The sequence below is a fragment of the Vipera ursinii genome, assembly GCF_947247035.1.
Source record: "Vipera ursinii genome assembly, chromosome: 2".
Classification (NCBI taxonomy): Eukaryota; Metazoa; Chordata; class Lepidosauria; order Squamata; family Viperidae; genus Vipera; species Vipera ursinii.
Window position 1 is genome coordinate 17,049,295 of NC_139513.1, and position 10,448 is coordinate 17,059,742.

A 10,448-nucleotide genomic window follows, 5' to 3' on the forward strand; every position below is an offset into this window, starting at 1 on the left:
GTTGGAGACAATTTCTATGATTAAGAAGAGAGATTTATCTTGAACATTATTATTGTTCCAGACAAAACCTATTCTCTCAAGTGATGTAACAGTTAAAGCAGGGCTTTTCAAGCTTTTCACAGATTGTTCCGTTCGTCCTGCGCTGGAGCCAGAGACCAAGGAGAGCCCCAACTTTCAGCGGAGGCTCCCCAACTTTCCTGCAGAGCGCAGGACCCGGGCAGCAGCAAGCTGCCGATGAAGAGGGGCGACGCCGAGATCATCAGTCCTTCCCCGCCCTTTGCAGGCATCGCCGCCCCAGCCTCCGTTTCCGCCGCCCTCCTTTCGGCGAACCCCGCCCCCCTCGGAAGAAGGGCAGCGACGTAGAGATTCCGGGAGACCGGAAAAGGAAGGTCCCCTTTCATTCTCTTCTATCAGGTCCCCTCTAGGAAGCACATATCTCTCGTTCTGGCTTTTGTTGAGCAGGGGTCTTCAAACGTGCCTGGCTGAGGAATTCTGGGAGTTGAAGTCCAGAAGTCATTAAAGGGCCGACTTTGAAGACCGCTGTCTCCTCAGGCGGGTAAAGCCCGAGTGAGCGGAGAGCCATTTCTTCCCTCCTGCACACCGGAGAAGGGGCTGCGGAGGGGCTGAGGGACATTTGGGACTGCCTCGGGCTTCTTTTGGCTGCCCTCGAGCAGGAGACCCGAAGGGATCCCCAGGGATGGAGGCCGCCCTCAGCCCAGAGATCCACCGCCGGCGCTTCCGCGGTCTCGACGGCTGCCGCCAGGAGGCCGAAGAGCCCCGGGAGCTTTGCAGCCGCCTTCACCGCCTGTGCCGCCAGTGGCTGCGGCCGGAGAGGAGCAGCAAAGGGGAGATGCTGGACCTGGTGGTGCTGGAGCAGCTGCTGGCCCTGCTGCCCGCGGAGATGGCGAGCTGGGTGAGGGAGTGCGGGGCCGAGAGCTGTTCGCAGGCGGTGGCCCTGGCCGAAGGCTTCCTCCTCAGCCAAGCCCAGCGGGAAGAGCCGGGAAAGGGGCAGGTGAGGAGGCGGGGGGGGGGCTTCATCCCGGGAGCTCCATTGGGGGGGGGGAATGATCAAGAATCTAATCACTTCTGCAAGAAAACAAAGGGATTAGAAATATGACTCTGTAGCCTTTATTAAAACTATATTATCAAATATTTTGATAACTAATTTCATTTTTTTCCTAAATTAATTTATCCCTTTACATCTCTGTATCCTTGTGCTGTTATACATATATGTCATAATAATCAGTGTTTAGGTTCTGATCTGTGCTATCTGAATCTAGATAAGGGGAAGGAACTGGATTATGTGAATGGCCTCTGATACCCCTAGAATACCACAATAGTAAGAGAAACAAACTGATTAACACACCCTTACAGTTTATCTACTTAAAAACACAGCCTGCTGTTTTAACTCCCATTTAGTCAGAAATATAAGTCACATGCAGAGTCCCTGAAGTGTCTCTGATTTCAGTTGGGGAAAGCAAAATGTAAGGAATGTGAACTATCATAGATATTGTCCTTTGAAAATGGATTATAAATCAGGCTGTTCTTCAAATGCAGGAGCCGTTCACAGGGGAGATTTCAACAGAGCTCTGGGGCAGAGTAGATCGATCCAGCTCTATTCAAGAGGTGATTTACAGGAGGACCCAATTCTGGCCACCTTGCCAGGTAGGTGCAGGTTTCTTCTGAGAATAGTAGCGTTACAGCTCCATCCATTCAGGAGCTGTGTTTAATACTAAAAGCTGAGTCTATGTGGACATGAACACAGTGTCCACCTACATTTGGCAACCTGGAAGCAGCTAAGCCGTGATTTTTAAGGTGCAACTTCCCAGCCCCATGGACTATGTGGACAAGATGACATGAATCCATCCTGAATGTTCATTTGGCTCTTGCAACTCTGTGTTTTCCCTTGTGTGCATTGAGACAGAGAACTTTCAACTGTTTCCTGGGATTGTCTACTTTTTTCTCTTTCTAGAACACTGATCCCTTTGAGGAGGTGACTGTGGACTTCACAGATGAGGAATGGAGGCTGCTAGATTCTGGGCAGAAGGCCTTGTGCATAGAAGTCATGCAGGAGGTTACCATCAATATGGCTGCTCTGGGTAAGGGCACACAGTTCAATTCGCTATAAGGTCGTGGCAGAAACATTCACCATAGAATTAAGAAAGATCCTAGATAGCCCATTGAAGTGACTGAACAGATTGACTGATTCAACACTAATGCTTTAATCTGTGTTTTAGATGACAACATTATTTCTATGTGATGAAGATTCTCCTATATAACAATTTGGAGATATCACATCCTGGCTAGCCAAATGGATTGTACTAAACTTGGAATGCAGATTGGTATGTTTTTGAGTGGGACCCTTCTAAATTTTAATCAGAATATTAATTTTCATTTCCCCCCCCCCCCCCGCATGCAGATGATGTGTCTGTGAATGAGAACGACAAGGAGGCAATGTTATATCTACTCGAAATAGAGAAGAATAAAATAAAAGTGATCCTTCGCCATCAGAGGGACACCAAAATGCTAAGGAGAAAACAGCCACAAAATGGAAGGGAGAAGCCATCCACTTTTCTTGGTATTTGTGGCTTCCTATCCAAGCAAGATCAAAAAGAAATGAGAATAGAAAAATACAGAAAAAAAGAAAACTTGAATTCAAATTACATAACTATGGCAGAAACCAGACTAAAAAAAACATGCATGCCTCTAAAAACTATGGAGAATAACTCCTTCGCTTCTACTTCAAAGAAACCAAATACCTCTGTAAAAACTGGGGGGGATTGCAGTCTGAGCAGAAAGAGGAAAGTCTGCATGAAATGTGGAAAGAGTTTCAGTAACAAATGTCATCTTATTTACCACCAAAGGATCCACACTGGGGAACGACCGTATAAATTCATGGAATGTGGAAAGACCTTTACCCAGAAAAAAGATCTTAATCGTCATGAAAGGATCCACACTGGGGACATACCGTATAAATGCATGGAATGTGGAAAGAGTTTCATTAGCAACAGTCTTCTTAATTACCACCAAAAGAGCCACACTGGGGAGCGACCATATAAATGCATGGAATGTGGAAAGACCTTTACCCAGAAACGACCTCTTATTCTTCATGAGAGGATCCACACTGGGCAGCGACCATATAAATGCATGGAATGTGGAAAGAGCTTTAACCAGAAAAGAGAACTTAATCGTCACGAAAGATTCCACACTAGGGACAGACCATATAAATGCATGGAATGTGGAAAGAGCTTTACCCAAAAAGGAGATCTTAATCTTCATGAGAGGATCCACACAGGGGAGAGACCGTATAAATGCATGGAATGTGGAAAGACCTTTATCCAGAAAGGACATCTTAAATGTCATGAAAGGATGCACACAAGGGAGAGACCGTATAAATGCATGGAATGTGGAAAGACCTTTACCCTGAAAGGACCTCTTATTCTTCATGAGAGGATCCACAGTGGGCAGCGACCGTATAAATGCATGGAATGTGGAAAGACCTTTACCCAGAAAGGACATCTTAATCTTCATGAGAGGATCCACACAGGGGAGAGACCGTATAAATGCATGGAATGTGGAAAGACCTTTACCCAGAAAGAACTTCTTAAATGTCATGAAAGGATCCACACTGGGGAGCGACCGTATAAATGCATGGAATGTGGAAAGACCTTTACCCGGAAAGAACTTCTTAAATGTCATGAAAGGATCCACACACAGGAGAGACCGTATAAATGCATGGAATGTGGAAAGACCTTTACCCAGAAAAGACCTCTTATTCTTCATGAGAGGATCCACACAGGGGAGAGACCCTATAAATGCATGGAATGTGGAAAGACCTTTACCCGGAAAGGAGCTCTTAAACTTCATGAGAGGATCCACACTGGGGAGCGACCGTATAAATGCATGGAATGTGGAAAGACCTTTACCCAGAAACATCAGCTTAAATGTCACGAAAGGATCCACACTGGGGACAAGCTGTAGAAATGCACGGAATGTGGAAAGAGCTTCATTACCAAAAGTAGCACTGGGCTACTCAGCATGCTTCTCTTTTGCTCTCAAAGAGACTGGCTGAAAATGTCCCCCATCAAAAGGTGTTCTAGGGGCAACTCCTGAACTAGGCTGGCTAAATGAACTTTGGATTCCAAGGATCTGAGCCTTCTTCAGCTTGCATTTTATCCTCTGAAAAGGGAAAGGAGAGCTGTCATGCTGCAAAGGAGTATGAGCTGCAACCCCCTCCAGTTCAAAAACTGAATAACATTCCAGTGTTCCATGCTTGTTATTTTCCAACTGGAATAATCTGGATGCAGAAATGATCACTGAACAGTCAGTGGGAAAAGGACATCCGGAGAAGAGTTACAATCTCTATTCCTAACAATTTCAGTGATTCACCTAACAAGTGGGGCATGTAAAGTCATAAAATGGGAGAATACTCATTTAACAAATTTCTCCATTAGCAACATCAATTTTGGGCTCAATTCTGGTTGTAGGTTGAAGACTGTCTACACACCCACTTACCACACTTTAAATAGAAAATTTGTGCTTCTTTCTCTGCCATTAATCTTTGCACTTCTTCTCTTCCTCTCCTTGTCTTAAAGAAACTTCTCCTCTTCTCCGTCTCTGTGTCCCGTTCTCTTTCCCCATTGGTTTTTTTCTCTCTCTCTTTCGCTCCAAAACGTCCCTTTGTATCCTTTCCTCTCCCCCCCCTCCTCTTCTGTTTGGTGTAGTTGCAGCTGAGTCCTTTCCCTGAGGCAACTTCCAGAAGGGCCAATCAAATGGAGCCCCACTGGTGATCCTGGGCGCTCAGCAGTGCCCTGGAAACACCGTAGCTCCAACTGACCCTCTCACAGGCCTGTGTGGTGTGCCACCAGTTCAGCTCATCCCCCGGCACACTTTTCCATTCCCCCCCTTTTTTTTTTACACGGCTTTTCAACCCACCGTACGTGTTATACCTGCCCAGTGCCAAACTACCACCAGTGGTACAAGTACAACAGGTTGAAAAGCACTAATTTAAAGAATGGCAGAAAAACATCAAAATATTATTTACTATTTTTATTTGCTGCCTGTCTCGCCACAAGGGGGCTCCGTGCTTACAAAGTTAAAAGCAATAAAAAAGTGTGTGTGGTCCTTACTCAGTGTGTGGTCTTCAATGGAACTGCATTTATATGGAGGGAAGTGTGTAGTGGGGTGCGCCAGGGCTGTGTTTTAGGCCCAGTGCTCTTCACAAGATAGGCTTAAGATATAGAAGGATCTTGACAGACTTGAACATTGGGCACTATCTAACAAAACGAAATTCAGTGGTGAAAAAAAAAAGGTTCTACATTTAGGCAAGAAAAACCAAATGCACAGGTGTAGTATAGGTGGTATCTTGCTCAATAGTAATAACTGAAAGGGATCTCGGACTCCTAGTGGACCAGACATATCAAACTCCTGACGTCATTTGACGTTGTGTGACATATTGGAGCTTTTTCCCCATTGCCAGCCATGGGGTGGGCGCGGTTTCCTTGTGACGTGTCTGGCCAGCGGTTTGACACCCCTGTCGTGGATGATCCACTTAAATATGACCCAGCAGTGCGCTACAGCTGCAAAAAAAACCAACACACTGCTAGGCTTCATTAACAGAAGGATAGAATCAAGATCACATGAAGTACTAATACCACTTTACAATGCCTTAGTACAGACATGTCAAACACAAGGCCCAATCCTGCAACGCCCTGGCCGAGACATGCCCCCAGCAGTGGAGCCACTCTGGCTCCTCTGCCGAGCTGCTCTGGCACGCGGGCTCCTGGGCCACTCGCTGCCGAGGGCAAGAAAGTGGGCAAGCGGAGGCGCCCGGCTGGCCTGGCCCAGATCCTGGAAGAGGTAACTTGCATAAATTTAAAGAGTAGATCCCAGTATAGAGACTTCTGTGATGGTTGAACAACCCATGAGATAGTCCAAACATGACCTACTTTTATGCATCTGGGTTTTTTTCTGTGTAAAACTGAAGTTATTTTGCCAATATAGGTAGTCTTTGACTTATGACCACAATTGAGCCCAAAATTTCTGTTGCTAAGTGAGACCATTGTTAAATGAGTTTTTCCCCATTTTACGACCTTTTTTCCACAATTGTTAAAGTGGTTAAATTAGTAACACAGTGGTTAAGTGAATCTGGCTTCCCCATTGAGTTTGCCTGTCAGAAGGTTGCAAAAGGTGATTATGTGACCCTGGGACGCTGCAACTCTCCTAAATATGAGCCGGTTGCCACCTATCCAAATTTTGATCATATGGGTATAGGGATACTGTGATGGTCATAAGTGTGAAAACCATAAGTTTTTCAGTGCCATTGCAACTTTGAACAGTCACAAAATGAAATGGTGTAAGTCGAGGACTATCTGCAATTGACAAAGTCACCACCTTAACTTAGAATTAAAGTTCCACTTTTAAGGTTTATTGTGGGACACTAGAGGCAGGATCTGTATAATGTGTTTAGACATAATGATATTTCTTAGTCTTTAATCATTCGGATTTTTGAACCATGATTTATGAAGTAGCCTGATGGTCTACATGCAGCTAATTGCTCATTTGGTACTTCATGTATTAAATAATCCATCACTTCCCAGAGTGTATGAATCCGGACAGTATTTTATTCATGAAAATTAAATTAAAATCAAAACTTTGCTGGTATGATGCTACAAAACATTAAGTTAGCAAACATGGAAGCCAAGAGTCAGCTGCGCTGAGTGAGCAGCATTGAGCTGGCCACGCCCGCCCGGCAACACCCACTTGGCCATGCCCACCTGGCCACACCCACCTGCCCCGCCCCCGGGCAACCATAATGCTGATGTGGCCCTAAATGAAATTGGGTTTGACACCCCTGCCTTAGTAAGACCACACTTGGAATACTGCATCCAGTTTTGCTCACCACGATGTAAAAACGATGTTGAGAATCTAGAAAGAGTACAGAGAAGAGCAACAAAGTGATCATGCAATATTGGAATTCAACATTCTGGAGGCACAAGCAATAGAACACAGCCAAACTAGAGTCTTGGACTTTAAAAGAGCTATTTTCAATAAATTTAGAGAGACCATGGGAAGAATTCCATGGATGAGAATCCTACAGGGGAAAACAACTCAAGAAGCTTGGGAAATTTTGAAAAGTGAGATAGTAAAGGCCCAGTCTAGTACAATACCAACAAAGAAGAAAAATAACAGCTCTCAAAAGAAACCAGCATGGCTGCATAACGAACTCTCTGATAAATTGAAAGATAAAAAGGACAAGTATAAGAATTGGAAAGAGGGGCACATAACTAAGTCAGAATATCAGCAAATAGCCCGTGCCTGCAAAGATGAAGTGAGGAAAGCTAAGGCTCAAAATGAACTAAGGCTTGCGACCAAAGTCAAAAATAACAAAAAAAGCTTCTTTCAACATATAAAAAACAAGAAAAAAGTTAAGGAAATGATTGGTCCATTAGTGGGGGAAAGTGGCAAGAAGGTGACAAGCAATAGGGAGAAAGCAGAACTATTTAATTCGTTTTTTGCATCTGTCTTTACACAAAGGGAAAAAACAGTCCAACCTACCCAAACCAGTGCCATAAAAAACAGAATAGAAATGCAAGTTAAGATAGGCAAGAAAATGGTAAGTGAGCACCTGTCCAGCCTAGACGAGTTCAAATCACCAGGACCAGATGGATTACACCCCAAGGTTCTCAAGGAACTGGCAGATGTGATCTCAGAACCACTGAACTATATTTTTCAAAGATCCTGGAGCACTGGGGAACTACCAGAGGACTGGAAGAGAGCTGATGTAGTTCCCATCTTCAAAAAAGGGGAAAAAATAGATCCAGGAAACTACAGACCTATCAGCCTGACCTCAATACCTGGGAAGATTCTGGAAAAGATAATCAAACAACAAATCAGCGAGCACCTTGATGCAAACAAAGTCATCACTAAAAGTCAACATGGGTTTGTCAAAAACAGATCATGCCAGACAAATCTTATTACATTCTTTGACCAAGTGACAAAATTAGTGGACCAGAGGAACGCTGTAGATATAATTTACTTGGACTTCAGTAAGGCATTTGATAAAAGTAGATCACAACCTACTACTTGATAAGATAGAAAAATGTGGGTTAGATAGCATTACCACCAGATGGATTCGTAGCTGGCTGACAGGCCGTACTCAGCGTGTGGTCCTCAATGGAACCGCATCTACATGGAAGGAAGTGTGTAGTGGGGTGCCCCAGGGCTCTGTTCTGGGCCCAGTGCTCTTCAATATCTTCATTAATGATTTGGATGAGGGGATAGATGGGGAACTCATCAAATTTGCAGACGACACCAAGCTGGCAGGAATAGCCAATACTCCAGAAGATAGGCTTAAGATACAGAAGGATCTGGACAGACTCGAACACTGGGCACTATCTAACAAAATGAAATTCAATGGTGAAAAAAGTAAGGTTCTACATTTAGGCAGGAAAAATCAAATGCATAGGTATAGTATAGGTGGTACCTTGCTCAATAGTAGTAACTGTGAGAGGGACCTCGGAGTCTTAGTAGACAATCACTTCAATATGAGCCAGCAGTGTGCTGCAGCTGCCAAAAAAGCCAACACAGTGCTAGGCTGCATTAACAGAGGGATAGAATCAAGATCAAGTGAAGTAGTAATACCACTTTACAATGCTTTGGTAAGGCCATACCTGGAATACTGCATCCAGTTTTGGTCACCACGATGTAAAAAAGATGTCAAGACTCTAGAAAGGGTACAGAGAAGAGCAACAAAGATGATTAGGGGGCTGGAGGCTAAAACATATAGGGAACGGTTGCTGGAATTGGGTATGTGTAGTTTAATGAAGAGAAGGGTGAAGGGTGACATGATAGCAGTGTTCCAATATCTCAGGGGCTACCACAAAGAAGAGGGAGTCAAGCTATTCTCCAAAGCACCTGAAAGCAGGACAAGAAGCAACAGATGGAAACTAGTCAAGGAGAGAAGCAACCTAGAACTAAGGAGAAACTTCCTGACAGAACAATTAACCAGTGGAACAACCTGCCTCCAGAGGTGCTGAATGCTCCAACACTGGAGGTTTTTAAGAAGAGATTGGACAGCCATTTGCCTGAAATGGTATAGGGTTTCCTGCCTGAGCAGGGGGTTGGACTAGATGACCTCCAAGGTCCCTCCCAACTTTATATTATTATTATTATTATTATTATTATTATTATTATTATTATTATTATTATTATTATTATTATTATTAGCCTGAAGGGTAAAACATATAGGGAATGGTTGCTGGAATTGGATTTGTCTAGTTTAATGAAGAGAAGGGCGAGGGGTGACATGATAGCAGTGTTCCAATATCTCAGGGGTTGCCGCAAAGAAGAGTCAAGCTATTCTCCAAGGCACCTGAGGGTGGGAGAAGAAGCAACAGATGGAAACTAATCAAAGAGAGATGCAACCTAGAACTAAGGAGAAACTAGCTGACAGTTTGAACAATTAACCAATGGAACAACCTGCCTCCAGAAGCTCTGAATGCTCCAACAATGGAAGTTTTTAGGAAGAGACTGGACAGCCAATTGTCTGAAATGGTATAGGGTTTCCTGCCTGAGCAGGGGGTTGGACTAGATGACCTCCAAAGTCATGGAATGTGGAAAGATCCTTTACCCAGAAAGGAAATCTTACTCTTCATGAGAGGATCCACACAGGGGAGAGACCGTATAAGTGTGGAAAGACCTTTACCCGGAAAGGAAATCTTAATCGCCACAAAAGGATCCACACTGGGGATAGGCTGTATAAATGCACGGAATGTGGAAAGAGTTTCATTAGAAACAGTCATTTTAATTATCATCAAAGGATTCACAGTGGGAAGTGACCATATAAGTGCATAGACTGGAAAAAGCTATACTGGAAAGCTCATCTCAATTGTCATAAAAGGATCCACACTGGGGATAGACCGCATAAATGCACAGTGTGTGGAAATAGTTTTACTTGGAAAACACAATTCTCATAAAGAGCATATAAGTCTATGGAGGGTAGAAAGAGCCTTGGTGAGGAGAGAGGCGATATTGGCCACCAAAGTATCCAGAGGGGAACCAGCCCACAAATGTATTCAGTTTGGGGGGGGAAAGCCTTTAATTACAGGTAGTTCTCGAATTACAACCACAATTTAGCTCAAAATTTCTCATTAAGTGAGACCTTTTTTAAGTGAATTTTGCCCCATTTCACTGCATTTCTTGACTATGTTGTTAAGTGAGTAACTGCAGTTGATAAATTAGTAATCTGGTTGTTAACTGAATCTGGATTCCCCATTGACTTTGCTTTTCAGAACATCACAAAAGAAAATCACATGATCTTGGGACACAGCAACAGGTTTTTGGTTACATCGAGTACAAACATCAGGAAGCCATGTTTTACAGTAGAATGCAATATTATATTAGGTTGAATATAGTTACGGTGTCTCTTGTGCTTTCCTGCCTGTTCC

The 10,448-nt window shown here is 43.9% G+C and overlaps 1 protein-coding gene across 1 annotated transcript; it reads left to right on the top strand.

The window, feature by feature from the left end:
• Positions 1-1,227: 1,227 nt before the first annotated feature.
• Positions 1,228-6,663, top strand: LOC310635721 (uncharacterized protein). Its single transcript, XM_083354938.1, has 3 exons — positions 1,228-1,665; positions 1,973-2,099; positions 2,420-6,663. Exons 1-3 carry the CDS (start codon positions 1,552-1,554, stop codon positions 3,979-3,981), a joined length of 1,803 nt encoding a protein of 600 aa, XP_083211064.1. The 5' UTR covers positions 1,228-1,551; the 3' UTR covers positions 3,982-6,663.
• Positions 6,664-10,448: the final 3,785 nt, after the last annotated feature.

Bases quoted from the DNA above. Each gene is read 5' to 3' on its own strand.
- LOC310635721 (XM_083354938.1), top strand. From the start codon at position 1,552: ATGCAGGAGCCGTTCACAGGGGAGATTTCAACAGAGCTCTGGGGCAGA. The intron at 1,666-1,972 runs GTAGGTGCAGGT...TTCTCTTTCTAG, and splicing joins AATTCTGGCCACCTTGCCAG to AACACTGATCCCTTTGAGGA. The intron at 2,100-2,419 runs GTAAGGGCACAC...CCCCGCATGCAG, and splicing joins CATCAATATGGCTGCTCTGG to ATGATGTGTCTGTGAATGAG.